This window comes from Triticum aestivum, chromosome 4A (assembly GCF_018294505.1).
Source record: "Triticum aestivum cultivar Chinese Spring chromosome 4A, IWGSC CS RefSeq v2.1, whole genome shotgun sequence".
Lineage (NCBI taxonomy): Eukaryota > Viridiplantae > Streptophyta > Magnoliopsida > Poales > Poaceae > Triticum > Triticum aestivum.
In genome coordinates, this window is record NC_057803.1 from 426,894,588 (window position 1) to 426,913,316 (window position 18,729).

The following is an 18,729-nucleotide window of genomic DNA, read 5'->3' on the forward strand; positions in this document are numbered from 1 at the left end:
GTGAGCGCTGTTGCTACATGAGAGATGCCGCTTATTTAACAGCAGAGTGATCGTTTGAATTCAAATTTCAAAAAAACTCGAATTTTTTTGCTTGGTATGAGTGTTTTCCATGGGGTAGCGGTAAACGCAGTAACCGCTCAGGATCGCGAAATTTCGAGCGGTACCCAAAACAATGGTCCAACGGCACCTGCAACCGCGACTGCGCCTCCGAAACTGGAAATTTGCGATCTTGATGGATCAAAATGTAAGCTTTTGAATGCAAGATGAACACCCAATAACTCGAGTGGCAAACAAACAACAATACACAAGATTCTCATGGTCAGTTGTCAACTATGATCTGATCTTCTGCAAGGAAAAGAAAAATACCAACATACCTATTTTGCACACGAACGAGAGACCGACTTACAACCACAGTTTGGATTGGATGAACTTGATTTTCACTCTATGCCAGCCAGATTCTCCAGAGACAAGAGCGCGAGCGCGATACATAACAAGCGCAATGCTAACTAGCAGTTGCAGAAACATTGTGCTAGCTAGATAATCGCTAATTCTTTTAATGAAGTGATGAGAAAAAAGAAATAACTGGTCAGTTGCACAACAATTTGAACTCCTGCAGATACATGCCAGAATAAATTTTTCCCGACGGGTGGTTAGTAGATATTACAAGAAGAGAGTGCCAAAGTATACTTCCTGAATGAGAAACTAGCAAACACCATTCATCCGGCACAAAATATGGTCTTACCACAGGTGCCTGTAGAAAGGAAGAAAGAAACAGATGACAAAGCATAAGTTGTCCATAGTCATCAGGAAGGCAGAAGAGAGAGCTTCAGTCGCGAGTTTAGTTTCTGCTAGATTTATCAGAAACAATTAAAACTGGCTTGGAACTGGCTGTACCTCTTTGCATGAAGGAGCTTCAGGAGCAGCACCTTTGTTGAGGAGTCTGACCCAGGTGAGGGTGGTGTCGACGTGGCTGACGAGAGGGAAAAGCTGGAGGTAGAAGGTGATCTCACCCTGCACCTCGCGGAGCTCGTCGGCGTGGCGCGCCCCCAAGAAGCACCGGTAGAGGTATCTGCGGCCCTGGCAGGACCTGACGAGCAGCAGCGCGCGCCGGAGCGTCTCCTCGAGCTGCTCCATCGGGTTCCTCGTCTCCGGCTGCTGCATGAGCTGCGCGGCGTGGAGCTGGTGCAGCAGGTCTCCGATCATCTTGGCGCGGCGCGCGAGCTGCAGGCAGGTGGCTCTGTTCCTCCGGACCGTCTGCGCCGCATCGGCGATCATCTTGATGATCCCGTATGCGTCCACTCCTGCAAACTGCGCAACCATGGCAGCCTGACCAACTAGAGCCATTGCTTATCTTGCTTTGGTTCAGGATCGATCTTGGAGCAGATCCAGTGTTCCAATCCAAGAGAAGGAGGAGGAGGAGGATGTGTTCACTCTGGGTCAGGGAGAGCAAGATCCAACTAGCTGCTCATAAAAAGGCCGCCCGCGATATATGGTGTACAAGTGACGACGATGACTTTGACTAGCGTGGGCAATATATGCTCCTACCGTTCAATTATTTGATTTTTCAATCATACGTACCTCCATTATTGACATTTGGACAGAGATAGCTTAAGGTGAGTCCAAAGTTGGGCAGGTTCCCGGAAACTTCAGGCTTCTAGTTTGAATGATTCGTCGGAAATGAGACTGAGCAAGGGCTACGGCAGGCCGTCCGGCGTGACACGAGCAATTGTTCCAGGTTTGAATCTTTCTCTTCTGCTATATGAGCAGCATTTAAAGATTGAAGTGCTACTTGACGAACTTACTGAGAACCTTCCCATCTTCTGTGACCTCCATATTCATACCTGTTGGAGCCGGAGGCCATGATAGAAACCTCACCATGAACAGGCTTTCGCTATGCTTTATAGATAAAACAATCATCACGTCTATACAACAAGTTTAAGTACAGGCAAAATAAATATAGGTCTGCTGGGGGATATAACTCAAATATGCCCAAATAAAAATAAAAATAAAATAATGGCCGGCAGATCAACGGCTAGGGGCCGAAGTAATGTGGCGTCCTGCTTAACCGATCTCTGTCCAGCTCGGTTGGACTAATCAAAGAATGTACTCATCTTTTTTTTTTTTGAGGTAAAGAATGTACTCATCTTTTGACTGGTAGAGGTGACATCGTACCGGAGGAAACTCTGAATGACTCATTCATCCCGACGGTGGCGACGACCAGGGTCGCCGTTCTTCTAGGCGTCGTCGAGGTCCCTGCCCTCCATCCTAACCCCATGCCCGGGTGAAAACCCTAAATCTCCTTAGATTGGGCGGCGGCGGCACTGCGTGTGTCGTGTCTTTTTTGGAGGCGCCGTCTGTGGCGTTTGGGTGCTTGGTTTGAGAAGCTGCAGGTGAAGGGGATGGGACCAGTGGCAGCAGGTGGTGTTTCGCGTCGGAGGAGCGGCATGGCATCTGGCATGTCGACAACGGCAAGTCTCAGCGGCATGGAGCAGCGGGGTCTCGCCGGTGGGCGTGTGATGATGGACGAGCGCAGGATGATGACATTGTCGGGCGTCATGATGGCGTCGACGGCAACTAGACCGGGCAAGGTAGATGCAGCAGTACAACACAGAAGATGGATTGGTGGCAGGCGGCGGCAGCCTCATACCCGACAGGCATCCTGGTTGAGGAATGCGTCGGACTGGTGGGTGCCCATACCTAACACGCGTCCTGGTTGGGACCTCAGGTATTATATGTTATGTTTGGATGCAATGTATGTTTGATATTAAGCCCGGACTATCAGCATCCCTACATCAACTGGATAGGAGTAGCGACAAATATTGCTTAGACGATGGCTTTAGTCCTACTGTTGTATGACTTTGTAAGGTCTTGTGTAAATAATTAATAAACTACATGCATCGTCCAGATGGAGAGGCTGGGGTCCTCCTCCATTTCTAAAAAAAGACAACTTCCATTTATGTTAACATAGCTTAGTTTATGTTCACACATCATAAAGTGCATAGGCAAATCAACTAAGAAGAACCGACGTTTCGAATGCGCAGAAAAATATATTATAGAGCTATTTCCAATGGAACTAAATGTTTTTAGTGTTAACATGTATAGTTCTAGGACTCTAAGCTGACGCATACTGTTTCCCTAGGATATCTTGTTAGCACTGACATCTCTTTGTAATCCTTCCTTGCCTCTCAAGTTTCCTGTAACGATCCTTCTCAGGGTCGAACTCCTTGTATGCGTTGTCTATGGAAGGTGCGCCCCAATATATAACATGAATCCATCGGCCTGAAACGACAAGAAGTTTTACCTAATCTTATATGGTATCCGAGCCAATAGGTCTTGAATTTAAAACCCTACCAACGCAGTATTAAAATAAAAGATCCTGCGGCCTACATTGATCTCACGTCTAAGGACTAAATAAGGCTAGACGTTAGGGAGAGTGTTGAAATATATTGCTCGCCTCCATCAGTTCGGACTTTTGGATGAGTTGGCTCGAAAATGAATTCGATATGGTATCAGAACCCTCTCTTCCAATATGTCTAGCTATCGAAACCCAACCAGAAACCCACTTCGATCGAGAATACCATCGCTAGAACCCAGAAACAGAAACCCGTCGCCAAAAGGCCCAAAACCATCAGATCAGGAACCATCTCCAAGCACCCAAACCCATGGCGTCTTCTTCAACCGAGTCATAGAAAAACTCACTTGTCAGAATTATATTCTTTGGTGTGCCCATATTCTTACCCAAGTTCGTAGCGCTAGATTATATGGCCTCCTTGATGGGTCTGATCCAGAGCCGGCAAAGCAAGTCATTGTGAAGCACAAGGATGGGAAGGACTCCACCATCACCAACCCCGAGCATGCGATCTGGGTCAGGCAAGACCAACTCGTGCTCGGTTATCTCCTCAAGAACTTGACGAAGGAGGTCCTGATCTAGGTAGTATCGATTCCCATTGATGTTGCTCTCTGGAAATATCTTGCAATCATGTTCTCCTCCACCTCCAGATCAAAGATCAACAATCTTCGTGTCGCCCTCACCAACGCCTAGAAGGGAAACCAGACTGTGGCTAGCTACTTAGCACACAAGTGGTCCTTGGTGGATGAACTTGCAGTCGCTGGGAGTCCTCTTGATGGTTACAAGGTCATCAAATGAGGCAGTGGCAGGATTGTTGAAAGATTTGAGCTCAGAATTTGCCCTCAATGATCTAGAAGATTTGCACTTCTTCCTTGGCATTGAAGTAAAGAAAACTGGGGAGCGTCTTCATCTCTCTCAAGAGAAATATGCAATTGATCTTTTAACCAGAGTTGGCATGCAGAGCTGTAAATCATCACCAACACCATTATCTAGTACAGAAAAGTTATCTCTTGCAACAGGTGATCATTTGAGTCAAGAGGACAGTACAAGATACATTTAGAAACATTATAAATGTGCATCTTTCGAGCCCTCTCATGCCCTTGGTGTTTTCAACCATCATTTTTTTGAGTTGGTGTTTTCAACCATCAGATCTGCTCTTCTGAACGCTCTTGGCCGTTTGATGCACCTTCAGGGCCGCTGGGAGCGCTACACGGACTGGCCGATGCTCCGATAACAAAATCAGCCATCGGTTGTTATTTGGGCCTGCGGAGCCTAGTATCAACCAATTTATCTCCATCGCTTCAGAAGGATAAAACACGCAGCCACTAAAAAAAGGATAAAGCACGCGACCTTAAAAAAGAGAAGAAGGATAAAACACACACGCCTCGCGGTGGGGCGGCTGTGCAAGGAGAGCGACTCACATCTCGCCGACCATAGATGCGTATGCCTGGCCCATGACCGTGTTGTGACGTCCGGATATTTAAGCTACCATAATCCCACGCTAATGATGCCATGTCACCACTATTATTGTTACTAAACTCACGTTGATCCAAATCCGGTTCAAATTTAAATTCAAATAATAAGTGAAATTCTAAACTTCTCAAACATGAAAACTAAAATGTTCATCATGTGGCAAATAATCCCTAACTTATTTTTGATGTTGTAACCAACCTTTTTCAAAATGTTTAAGTGCCTAAACTAAATAAAACAGTGGCAAAATGGTTATTCAAATGCTTTTGAAATAATACACAATTTCAAAACTATTTTGTGTCAGTGCTAAACTGTTTGTGGCAGTAGCATATATTGTAACTCTATTTTAGGTGCCACTTTTGTATTTTGTTGAAACTAAAATAAAACAGATAAGAAGTAAAAGAAAATTAAGAAAAGGAAAACACTAAAAAAAGAGACCAGTTCCCCCTGGGCCGTGAGGCCCAGTTGGCCACCCGGCCAACCCAACCGGCCCAACCCCCCCGCACTCTCCATACCCCCCACGTCCCCCAAACCCTAGCCCACGACCACACAACCCCCCTCACCCCCGATCTCTCTCAACCACCCTCGATCCAGATCGGATCGGGCGCCTCGCCCCTGCGCCCCTCGCCGGTGCCCCATCGCCTGTCACCGACGCCATCGCCGGAGGCCACCCCGCCGGACCGCCCCACCATCACCGGAGCCCCTCCTCGCCGGACGCCTCACAGCCCCTCCCTCGCGCCCCCGTCGCCTCTCCCTCGTCAGCCGACGCCTGCTGACGCCGCGCTCGTCGCTCGTCAACGCGCCGTCGTCGACCACCACCTCGCCGCCCATCCTCGTCCTCCTCCTTGACCGACCTCCTCGAGCCTCGTCGCCCCCTCTCCCCATCAGCGTCGGTGAGGCTCGACCCCGTTCGCCTCTGCCCCCTCTCCACCCTCGCACACACGCCCGCTACTCGCTGCGCGCCGCCACCCTCGCGCCCCGGTCGCGCCCAGGACCACTCCGGCCCGTCTCGTCGCCGCCTCGTTCCCGCGCCGTGGCTGGCCCCCTGCTGCTGCCGTACTGCCGTGGCTCGCGCGGCCACTGCTTCTTCCTCCCCGTCTTCCACGGTCTCGCCCCCTTGCTCACGCCCACCGGCGCACCGCTCTGCTGCTGCATCCTCCTGCACTGCGTCTGGCCTTCGCCGCCGCCCTATCGTTGGTCTCCGCCGTCCAGCGAACCCCAACTACGGCTGCGCCCGCAGGGCAAGCCCCTGCTCGCCGGCGCCCTACGACGGCCGCGGCCACGCCTCTATGCGTGTGCTCGCATGCCCATCCCCGGGTGGCTCGGTTGAGCCACTGACCGCTGGGGCCCGCCCCGAAATAAGAATATAAAATAAATGTGTAAATAGAATAACGATAATAATCAATTGATTAATTAAAATTAATTAATGTAGCTTAATTAGCTAATTAACTTGTAATTAACATGATGTGTCCATGACAGTAGGGCCCCACCTCTAATTACACTGATTTAAACAATTTGTTAAAACACATGTGACACTGACAGATGGGCCCCATGAACTAATTATCCCATTAAAAACAATCTGTTATAATATCAGCCAATGATAGGTGGACCCCCTATCCAGTTTGACCAAGTCAAACTGCTGGCTGGAATAGCCTCATTGACAGGAGGGTCCCACTAGACCCCTTTGACCAGTCAAACTGACCAGTCAACTGCTGACTTGGCCATTGACCTGGCCCCACTGTCAGCCTCTGGTGCATTGTTGGGTGCACTGGACCTGGTGCACCTAGCCTTTTAGTGTATATTTTCGAATTAAGTTTAATCCCAGGAATTTCCAGAAAAGGTTAGAACTTTGAAAAATCATAGAAAATAATCCGTAACTCGGATGAAAATTCTTTGTACATGAAAGTTGCTCAGAACGACGAGACGAATCCGGATGCGCAGCCCGTTCGTCCGCCACGCATCCCTAGCATAGCGAACACACAACTTTTCCCCTCCGGTTCGTCTGTCCTAAAACGCAAAACACCGGGGATATTTTCCCGAATGTTTCCCCCCTTCACCGGTACCACCTCTTACAGCGTTAGGGCACCCTTAGCACCGCTACTTGTCATGTCATGCATCACTATGCATCCGTTTGCTTAATATTTATTGTTTCTTCCCTCTATTCTCTCACTAGACACCGAGACCGACGCCGTTGCTACCCAGTACGGCTACGGTGCTGACGACCCCTCTCTCTTGCCAGAGCAATCAGGCAAGCTCCCCCTTTGATCACCAGATATCGCCTACTCTTCTCTCTACTTTTTGCATTAGAGTAGTGTAGTATGTTACTGCTTTCCATTAATCCTATCCATGCTACTACTGTTGTTACCTTTACCTGCAATCCTAATGCTTAGTATAGGATGCTAGTTTATCATCAGTGGCCCTACATTCTTGTCCGTCTGCCATGCTATACTATTGGGCCGTGATCACTCGGGAGATGATCATGGGTATATACTATATACTTTATACATGATACTTGTGATGACTAAAGTCGGGTTGGCTCGAGGAGTACCAGCGGTTGATTCACGAATTGGGGGGCTGGAAGGACATACTTTCCCGACGGCCCTCTGTTTGGATCTTTGTGGCGAAGCGACAGGGCAGGCTGAGACCACCTAGGAGAGAGGTGGGCCGGGCCCTGATCGGCGTTCGCGGTTACTTCAAGATAACACGTTTAACGAGATCTTGGTATTTGATCTGAGTCTGGCCATTGGCCTATACGCACTAACCATCTACGTGGAGATAGTTATGGGCACTCGACGTCGTGGTATCAGCCGAAGCCTTCGTGACGTCAGCGACTGAGCGGCGCACGCCGGATTGGACCGTAAGCCTACTCTTGTATTAAGGGGGCTAGTTCTGCTTCCGGCCGCGTTCGCAACGTGCAGGTGTGCAAAGGGCGATGGGCCCAGACCCCTGCGCCATAGGATTTAGACCGGCGTGCTGACCTCTCTGTTGTGCCTAGGTAGGGCTGCGACGTGTTGATCTTTTGAGGCCAGGCATGACCCAGGAAAGTGTGTCCGGACAAAGGGGATCGAGCCTGTTGGGAAATGTGGTGCACCCCTGGAGGGAAGTTAATCTATTCGAATAGCCGTGATCTTCGGCAACATGACGACTTGGAGTTGTACCTTGACCTTATGACAAATAGAACTGAATACTTAAAAAACACACCCTTCCAAGTGCCAGATACAACCCAGTGGTCGCTCTCTAACAGGGCGATGAGGAGAGGATCGCCGGGTAGGATTATGCTATGCGATGTTACTTGGTGAACCTACCATCTACTCTCTTCTTCTGCTGCAAGATGGAGGTTACCAGAAGCGTAGTCTTCAATTGGACTAGCTATCCCCCTCTTATTCTGGCATTCTGCAGTTCAGTCCACATATGATAGCTTTTTCCATTTGATACCAATGCATACATATGTAGTGTAGCTCCTTGCTTGCGAGTACTTTGGATGAGTACTCACGGTTGCTTTGCTCCCCCTTTTCCCCTTTCTATACTCGATTGTTGTGACCAGACGTTGGAGCCCAGAAGCTAGACGCCACTGTCGATGACGACTACTACTACTCGGGAGGTGCCTACTACTACGTGCAACCCGTTGACGATGACCAGGAGTAGTTTAGGAGGATCCCGGGCAGGAGGCCTGCGCCTCTTTCGATCTGTATCCCAGTTTGTGCTAGCCTTCTTAAGGCAAACTTCTTTACCTTATGTCTGTACTCAGATAGTGTTGCTTCCGCTGACTCGTCTATGATCGAGCTCTTGTATTCGAGCCCTCGAGGCCCCTGGCTTGTAATATGATGCTTGTATGACTTACTTTATTTGTAGAGTTGTGTTGTGATATCTTCCCGTGAGTCCCTGGTCTTGATCGTACACGTTTACGTGTATGATTAGTGTACGATTGAATCGGGGGCCTCACAAGTTGGTATCAGAGCCGACTGCCGTGTAGGAATCCCCCTTCCACACTCCTTGGCCGAAGTCGAGTCTAGACATTACAAAACTTTTTACTAACATGGTTGTGTGTCTTACGGGCCCACATCGCCATTTGGGTGGTATTAGGATCTTTTACTCCTCGTCTATACTCTGGGACTCTGAACTCTCTTCTATTCGGGTTAAATGATTTTACTAATTCTAATTCTAGGATCTCGTAACCACTTCCTGCCGGAGAGCCCCTTACTACAGATGATCACATGCTGCGCAGAAGATTTTGTAGATACTCTTCAATGCTGCTCGAGACCCTTGTACCCTCTGCCTTTTTCAGTTTCATATTACCGGTATACCCATATGGATAACGACATACACTTGGCATTCATACAATCATTCTTCGTCGATCTTGTTATCACAAGATACCTCGAAGTTCTCTCTATTGATCAGAGAATACTTTGTGCCTTGCAGTTCTTTACCATATGAATACAGCTATTGAAGATTCCTCGCACTTATTGAGTATCCGTTCATCCCCAGTTGTTCGTATGCTTCATAAGATACTCTGAAATACTATCCGACCTTCTGAGCATCCTCTTCGAGCTATTGCTCTACAAATACTTGTATGCTTACATTGTGGATGCTCCCATATCACTAGCAATATTCACTAGTATCTTTTGACACTATCATTTTGATCCTATTGATTCAACATGTGTGCAAATGCACACAATCATCAATCGACTCTTCTAAATTATCTTTCCGGCTCAGACATTATTTTTAACATGAGCTGGTTCTCGACCAAACTATTAGTCGTCGATTGTGCCTCTGGTCTATTCAGTTTATCCATCCTTTATCAGAGCGTCTGCTTATGATCCTTCGTTTTGGAAATCATAATTCCTTTATTAACTAAGCATCGAATTATTCAGATGTTCTATAATCTGACACCCTTGCATTATTTCTTCCTCTGATTGAGTACCGATACTCATATCAGCTCCGTTGAGGATCGCCTGATCCATTGTTGGATTTTATCCGACAGTGTCCTTCATATTCAAATAACCTTCTGAGCCTTTCCTCGGATACATAATGCCTTTGGTAAATCGTATCCTCTGCTTTGTCAACCATGCTCTACTTTCGAGCTTGTGTTATTTACTCCGGAAGTTTGTGGTATATGTTTCTACGATGCCCCGATGGGTTGAACCTGTGCCTTCCTTAATCTGTGTGAACCCGAAAGATTTCATGGGTCATACTTATCTGGTATTGCACCAGGTAAAACTTTCAACAACTAATGTCATTTTCGGAAAAAGCGAGGAGTGAATGGAGGGTTATACATTGAAGAAGTGGGAGTCGACCTTGAACTTTGTATTCATGCCCATGGACATGATGTATATCCTAACATGAAAGCTTCTTGTATGTAGCGACCAGACCTCAAATAGTCTGATCTCTGTGCTACGGTGTCATCCCTAGATCAGTAATGCTGACACCACACAGTACTCAGAGGATTTATAGCAGAGTAGCAATCACACACTTATTACATCGAGTGTCTCAAACGAGAACTTATTACAATAAATATGGCTTAAGGCCATCTAATAACGATAACAGCGGAAGGCTTGGAAGATAACTGAGTCCATCAACTCCAACGGCATCACTGAGTATAGAACCACGACCTAAAAACTCCTTAATCATCATCTGAAAAGTCTGCAACATTAACGTTGCAGCCCGAAAATGGGTCAGCACATGGAATATGCTGGCAAGGTAACACATAGAGAGTAATGGAATGAAACAGCTATACTACATGCATATTTGGCTGGTGGAAAGCTCTATGGTTACAGTTTTGCGTAAAGCCAATTTTTCCCTACTACAAAAGAATAAATTTAATTACTATCATGGTGGTTGTTAAACATTGAGAATGGTTGACAGCATTCTCAATCCCAATTAAGCATCATTTTTAAACATAACCCAACAAAATTAATTTAGAGTAACAAGTTGAGATTCACATGATAATCTAGGTACTAGATACTCAAGATGTCCATAACCGGGGACGCGGCTAACCATGATTAGTTTATTACACTCTGTAGAGGTTTGTGCACTTTTCCCCACAAGACTCGATCGCCTCCGTTTGATTTCTCATACTACAGGGTGTTTGAGAAGACGGATGACCAAGACATAGTCTTTCAGAAGTGCTAGCACCTTACGATCGGGTAGACCGTACCACCTACATCCCCTACATCTGCTAGTCTACCACTGTAAGAGTTCGAACAACTTAGTCAACTATGCTAGAGCCCATAATAGCTTGTGGCTGCACACGGAAGTTTCTAGTATGAATAGTCTCATGATCCCTTTGAGCCTGGGTGGCGTTCCAAAAGAAAACAGGCAAGTCCTGGAATACCCAGGTGCCTCAATCCACCCAGATGTGTGTTTAAGTTGCCACCTTAAATAAACCATTAAATTAACAATCTCACATCTGTCATGGATATCACTCACCCAATCCACGTCTACTAGCATAGGATGGAATAATAAGCAAACATAGAAGTAACTCCCAAAGGTTTGATAATAACAGGTAATAGGTACTACCTCATCTACTTCCCATCCCACAATTTAATTAGATCCTAATCATGCAATGTGTGAGGATTGATCTAATGCAATAAAACTGGGTAGTAGAAAAGGTATGATCAAAGTGTTACTTGCCTTGCTAATGATCCGCGAAACCTAATGATTCGAAGTAACAGGCGGCGCACTCCGGGTATTCTATCGCAGACAAACAAACAAGCATACAATAAGTACTCATCTAATGCACTGGTAAAACTCAAATAAGAGATCTAACCAGAAGGTTCAACTTAAGAACTCCGGTTGGCAAAAAGAATCAAATCGAACGAAGCAACGAAAGTCAAACGGCGAAAGAAAACAACTTTGTTCTAGTAATCTGGATCTAGGGCAAATTTTACATTAGCAAAATCTTGTTTAAGTTGGTTAAACGGATAGAGGGTTTCGAGACGAATCCCTAGGCGCTTGAATCGCCTGATTCCGATAAACGAGCGAAAAGTTATACTAAAACGAAAATCGGATCAAAAATCGCGATCAGAAAAATCGCGGATTTAATCCGAGAAAAAGAAAAACGACGAACGCCGATATTTTTTTACGACGACACGGAAAACGAGGCGCGACGAACCTCGGCGGCGGGATCCGGCGGCGGCGGACGACGGCGGCGGCAGCGGCGGCGGCTAGGGCGGGGCGGCGGCTGGGCTGGGGGCTGGCTAGGGTTTCCCTCGGGGTGGGCTGCCCCGGCTTATAAAGGCCCCCCCTCGGGCCGGAGTCCTAGTCGGACACGGCCCGTAGGTCGGTTCGTTTTTTTATTCCGCTCGGAAGAAAAATAAAAAGAAATACTAAACAGACTCCAAAAATTCCGAAATAAATTTTCACGGGCTTCTAAAATCAAGCCGCACAAGGTGAACATTTATTTGGGACCTAAATGCAATTTTGAAAAACGCACATTTTTCCTAAATTCAAATAAAACACCGAAAACTCCGAAATAAAATCTTATTTGATTTTATTATTAAATCCTCAATATTTCTTTATTTTGGGAAAGTCATTTTATTCCCTCTCTCATATTTTAGTAATAGAAATAATTGATGATAAAATAAATAAAATCAAATGATCCTATTCTCAAAATTTGAGAAAACTCAAATATGAAAATAACGAAATCCCCAACTCTCTCCGTGGGTCATTGAGTTGCGTAGAATTTCTAGGATCAACCAAAATGCAAAAATAAAATATGATATGCAATGATGATCTAGTGTATAACATTCCAAATTGAAAATTTGGGATGTTACAAACCTACCCCCCTTAAGATGAATCTCGCCCTCGAGATTCGGGTTGGCTAGAAAATAGGTGAGGGTGGTCTTTGAGCAAATCTTCCTCTCGCTCCCAGGTGGCTTCATCCTCCGTGTGGTGGCTCCACTGAACTTTGCAAAACTTAATAACCTTGCTGCGAGTAACTCGGCTGGCAAACTCGAGAATCTTGACTGGTTTCTCCTCGTAGGTCAAATCGTTATCCAACTCAATAGTTTCCAAAGGCACTGTGTCTCTCAACGGTATATCAGCCATCTCCGTGTGACATTTCTTTAACTGAGAAACATGGAACACATCATGTACTCCTGACAATCCTTCAGGCAATTCCAACTTGTAGGCTACTTCTCCCATACGTTCCAAAACTCGATAGGGTCCTACAAATCGTGGTGCTAACTTCCCTTTAACTCCAAAACGCTTTGTTCCTCGAAGTGAAGATACTCGAAGATAAGCTCTATCTCCGACTTCGTAAACTGTCTCCTTGCATTTAGAATCCGCATAACTCTTCTGTCTGGACTGGGCTACCTTGAGCCTATCGCGAATCAACTTCACCTTCTGTTCAGACTCTTTAATCAAGTCAGGTCCAAACAACTGGCGGTCTCCAACTTCGTCCCATGACAGCGGTGTCCTACACCTCCTTCCGTACAAAGCTTCGAAAGGGGCCATCTTTAAACTGGTTTGATAACTGTTGTTGTAAGAGAACTCTGCATATGGCAAATTATCGTCCCAACTAGATCTATAATCTAGCGCACAAGCTCTCAGCATATCCTCCAAAATCTGATTGACTCTCTCGGTCTGTCCATGTGTCTGTGGATGAAAAGCTGTACTGAATTCTAACCTGGTTCCCAAAGTTTCCTGCAACTGCTTCCAGAACTTTGAGGTAAACTGGGTTCCTCTATCCGATACGATACTCCTTGGAACTCCATGCAGACATACGATCCTGGTCATGTATATCTTTGCCAACTTAGCACTGGTATAAGTGGTCTTTACTGGGATGAAATGAGCTACTTTCGTCAATCGATCAACTACAACCCAAATCAAGTCATAGCCTAAACGGGTCCTGGGCAATCCCGTGATAAAATCCATGCCTAACTTATCCCACTTCCATTCGGGTATCGGCAATGGTTGTAACAATCCTGCTGGCTTCTGATGCTCTGCCTTTACTCTCTGTCATACATCACAAACTGCTACATACTCCGCAATATCCTTCTTCATTCTGGTCCACCAGAAAATATCCTTCAAATCCAAATACATCTTGGTGTTTCCTGGGTGAATCGAATATGGTGAGTCGTGTGCCTCTTTCAGTACCAACTTCCTGATCTCCGGGTCATTGGGCACGTAAACACGGTCTTCAAACCATAGGGTGTCGTGCTCATCCTCACGAAATCCTTTAGCTTTTCCTTTGCTCAGTTTCTCCTTTATAGCGGCAATGTCTTTGTTAGCTTTCTGAGCTTCCCTGATTTTATCATCAAAGTTGACTGAATCTCCAATGCTGCTACATAACCTCTCGGAACTATTTCCAAACATAGTTCACGAAGATTTTCGGCTAACTCCCTTGGTATTTCTCCCGTCATTAACGTATTGACATGGCTCTTGCGGCTTAATGTGTCTGCTACTACATTAGCCTTTCCAGGATGACAATGCAATTTCATATCATAATCCTTGATAAGCTCCAACCATCTCCTTTGTCTGAGATTTAACTCCTGTGTGAAAATGTACTTCAAACTCTTATGATCCGTGTACACCTCACAATGGTTTCCAATGAGGAAATGTCTCCATGTCTTCACTGCATGCACTACGGCTGCTAACTCCAAATCATGCGTGGCATAATTCAACTTATGAGGCTTCAGTTGTCTTGAGGCATATGAAACAACTCTCCCTTCCTGCATAAGCACTGCTCCAAGTCCTCGATGTGAAGCGTCGCAATACACCTCATAATCCTTGGTCTGGCCTGGCAAAATCAACACTGGTGAGGTAACCAAACGTTTCTTCAACTCCTGGAAACTAGCCTCACATTCCTTTGTCCATATGAACTTGGTATCCTTCTTTAACAACTCAGTCATAGGCTTCGCAATCTTTGAGAAATTCTCAATAAATCTCCGGTAGTATCCTGCTAGTCCAAGAAAACTCCGGATCTCTCCAACTGTTGTTGGGGCTTCCCACTTGGTCACGGTTTCAACTTTAGCGGGATCTACCGCTATACCTTCTCCAGATATAACATGCCTGAGGAATCCTACTTCCTTCAACCAAAACTCACATTTGCTAAACTTGTCATATAAATGATGTTCTCTGAGCTTTCCAAGTACCAAACGCAAATGCTCCTTATGCTCCTCTTCATTCTTCGAATAAGCCAGGATATCATCAATGAACACTACGACGAACTTATCCAAAAACTCCATAAACACTTTGTTCATCATGTTCATAAAATAGGCAGGTGCGTTAGTCAGGCCAAATGACATAACGGTGTACTCATACAGCCCATACCTGGTGGTAAAAGCTGTCTTCGAAATATCCTGTTCTCGAATCTTCAACTGGTGGTATCCTGATCGCAGATCGATCTTGGAAAATACCTTAGCTCCTTGCAATCGATCAAACAGATCGTTGATCATTGGTAGTGGGTACTTGTTCTTGATCGTTACTTCATTCAATCCTCGATAATCAACAACCATCCTTAACGATCCATCCTTCTTCTCCACTAGAAGTACTGGCGATCCCCAAGGTGAAGAACTTGGGCGAATATATCCCTTATCTAGTAACTCCTTATTCTGCTTCTTAATTTCCACCAAATCCTTTGCTGGCATCCTATATGGTCTCTTTGATATTGGCCCTGTGCCTGGCAATAGCTCAATCAAAAACTCAATAGCTCTATCTGGTGGCATGCCTGGCAACTCCTCTGGAAATACATCAGGGAAATCCCTTACCACTGGTACTTCCTCCTGTACAACTCCTGTTAAGCAATTTACTTGTGTCCTCTTTGGCACATGTCGGGATACATACTTGATCCTTCTCCCTTCTGGTGTGGTAAGCAAAATTGACTTACTAGCACATTCAATATTCCCTTCATACTTTGATAACCAATCCATACCTAATATCACATCCAATCCTTGAGATTCCAATACTATTAGGTCTGAGGGGAAAACATAGTTACCAATCCTTAATGGTAACCGATCACACCATCGACTAGCCATATATTCTGCTCCAGGCGAGGTTACTAACATGGGTGACCTAAGGGCTTGGGTTGATAGGTTATACTTATCCACAAATCCCCTTGAGATGTATGAATGCGATGCACCAGTATCAAAAAGAACGAGTGCAGTAAATGACTTAACCAAAAACTTACCTATTACTGCATCGGGTTGAGCTTCAACCTCCTCCACACTAACGTGGTTCACCTGTCCCCTATTGAAAGGGTTCGGCTTCTTCCCAGAATTTCCATTGCCATTTTGGCCTTCAGGACATTCATTGGCATAATGTCCGGTCTTTTGACACTTAAAACAAGTGACTTGGCTTAGGTCCTTCTTGGCTGGGGTTGAGGGGTTGGTGCGGTTCTGGCCGTTGCTTCCTCCATTGCCATTACCATTCTTGGTGCCATTGTGATTGTGCGAGCTACCTCCTCCATGGGTATGCTGAAAATGTCCTCTCGATCTAGGGGTAAAACGTGGCTTCTGCTGAACTCCTGAATTGTACTTTCCTTGTCCATACTTCCTCTTGCGATTTTCAATTTGCTGCTGCTTCCCTTCAATCATAAGAGCACGATCTACCAACTCCTGGTAGTTGTTGAAAGTTGCTACCATCAACTGCATGCTCAGCTCATCATTCAGTCCTTCCAGAAACTTCTCCTGCTTAGCTGCATCCGTAGCGATGTCATCTGGGGCATAACGTGCTAGCTTACTAAATTTCTCCACATACTGGCCAACTGTCCGTCCTCCTTGACGCAAGTTGCGAAACTCACGCTTCTTCATGGCCATAGCTCCCGCTGAAACATGGGCAGTATGAAAAGCCTGCTGAAACTGGTCCCATGTGACAGTGTCGACAGGGAAAGTGGCTGTGAAATTCTCCCACCATGATGCTGCGGGTCCTTCAAGCTGATGTGTGACAAACTTCACCTTCTCCGCATCTATGCATCCTGCTGTGGTCAACTCCCTAGCTGTCTTGCGGAGCCAATCATCTGCTACTATCGGCTCGGTGCTACTGGAAAACACCAGCGGATTCAGCCTAAGAAAACGGGCTAAGTGGTCAACAGGTGGTGGTGGTGGTGGTGGTGGGTTGTTGTTGTTGTTCCCTTATTCTGATTCTGGACTAGCAACTGCATCAATGTGTTCTGCTGCTGGATCAACTGGGTGAGCTCTGGTGGAAAGGCAAATCCGGGGTCACGTCTCGGAGGCATCTGAGGGTTTAGAAAAGATGAGATATAAGAATAGAGGGGGTCTAAAGAGAAAACACTACCCATATGCACATGAGGCAAAAGCAAACAATTCACTTCAATCAATCAAACAAAGGCATACAGTCGATCTAACTATCGCAAAAGTGCTCGGACTACTATATTTACATGGTGGACTACTACTACTGATGAGGTGGTCTACTAGAAATATTCTTCAGTTGCAGACTCCATGATATCTGCTCCAGCTTCATCAACATAGTCATCATCGCTACTATCTGGTTCCGAGTTGGTGCCGTCGATGATGATGTAGTCTTCCGGGCTAATCACCTGGGGTTCTTCGTCTTCATCTACTGGCGTAGGGCCTCCCATAAACATTCCAATCTTCTTGATCAGGTCGTCATTCTTCTCCACCAATACTTCAATTTCTTCTTCATAATCTTCACATGTAGCCTTGAGTTCTTCCTCCAGTTCCTTGATTCTAGTCTTAGCCTTCTTCAGATCTATCATGTCGGCGCACATCTGGTTCTCCTGTCATCGAATGTGCTGTTTTAACTCCTGGATAAAAGCTGCTATTGATCTATCCTTCCTGGTGCTGATCATCTCCCAGTGTTCATCTCGGCGCCCACAAATCTGGTAGATAGTATCCTTGAGATCCTTGCGGTAGACTTCTCCAATGCGTCCCATGGTGATGTGAGCTGCCATGCTCTTTCCTAGACTCCAAGTTGGTGCATCAAAAGAAAACTCTATGGGCTCAGTGACTGGCATGAACATCCTTCTTGGAACTTGAACTTGAATCATCCAGCGCTCTTCTTCAGGTAAAGTGGCATTGTAGGTTCCCGTGAAGCTTGGTACTCCTATGTTCAGGTATCTAGTGACTTCCTTCAAGTGTCGTCCAAAGGGTGTATCTTCACCCGGTTGCGTGAACTTGTTCCTTGCATCCGCCATCCTAAAGAGTAGAAAAGATGAGATGTCAGAAGAGAAGAGAGTGAATAGTGATCTAGGTCTTTTAGCTTAGTGGTCGTGTCCTACAGTCAGCGTGTGCTCTGATACCATCTCTGTAGCGACCATAACTCAAATAGTCTGATATCTGTGCTCCGGTGTCATCCCTGGATCAGTAATGCTGACACCACACAGTACTCGGAGGATTTATAGCAGAGTAGCAATCACACACTTATTACATCGAGTGTCTCAAATGAGAACTTATTACAATAAATATGGCTTAAGGCCATCTAATAACGATAACAACAGAAGGCTTGGAAGATAACTGAGTCCATCAACTCCAATGGCATCACTGAGTATAGAACCACGACCTAAAAACTCCTTAATCGTCGTCTGAAAAGTCTACAACATTAACGTTGCAGCCCGAAAAGGAATATGCTGGCAAGGTAACACATAGAGAGTAATGGAATGAAACAACTATACTACATGCATATTTGGCTGGTGGAAAGCTCTATGGTTACAGTTTTGTGTAAAGCCAATTTTTCCCTACTACAAAAGAATAAATTTAATTACTATCATGGTGGTTGTTAAACATTGAGAATGGTTGACAGCATTCTCAATCCCAATTAAGCATCATCTTTAAACATAACCCAACAAAATTAATTTAGAGTAACGTGTTGAGATTCACATGATAATCCAGGTACTAGATACTCAAGATGTCCATAACCGGGGACACGGCTAACCATGATTAGTTTATTACACTCTGTAGACGTTTGTGCACTTTTCCCCACAAGACTCGATC

The 18,729-nt window shown here is 45.8% G+C and overlaps 1 protein-coding gene across 1 annotated transcript; it reads right to left on the minus strand.

The window, feature by feature from the left end:
• Positions 1-235: 235 nt before the first annotated feature.
• LOC123086211 (cell number regulator 13) lies at positions 236-1,509 on the minus strand. The gene is made up of 2 exons (XM_044507926.1): positions 895-1,509; positions 236-751 (listed from the first exon to the last, which is right to left on the minus strand). Exons 1-2 carry the CDS (start codon positions 1,342-1,344, stop codon positions 587-589), a joined length of 615 nt encoding a protein of 204 aa, XP_044363861.1. The 5' UTR covers positions 1,345-1,509; the 3' UTR covers positions 236-586.
• Between the last annotated feature and the right edge of the window lie 17,220 nt (positions 1,510-18,729).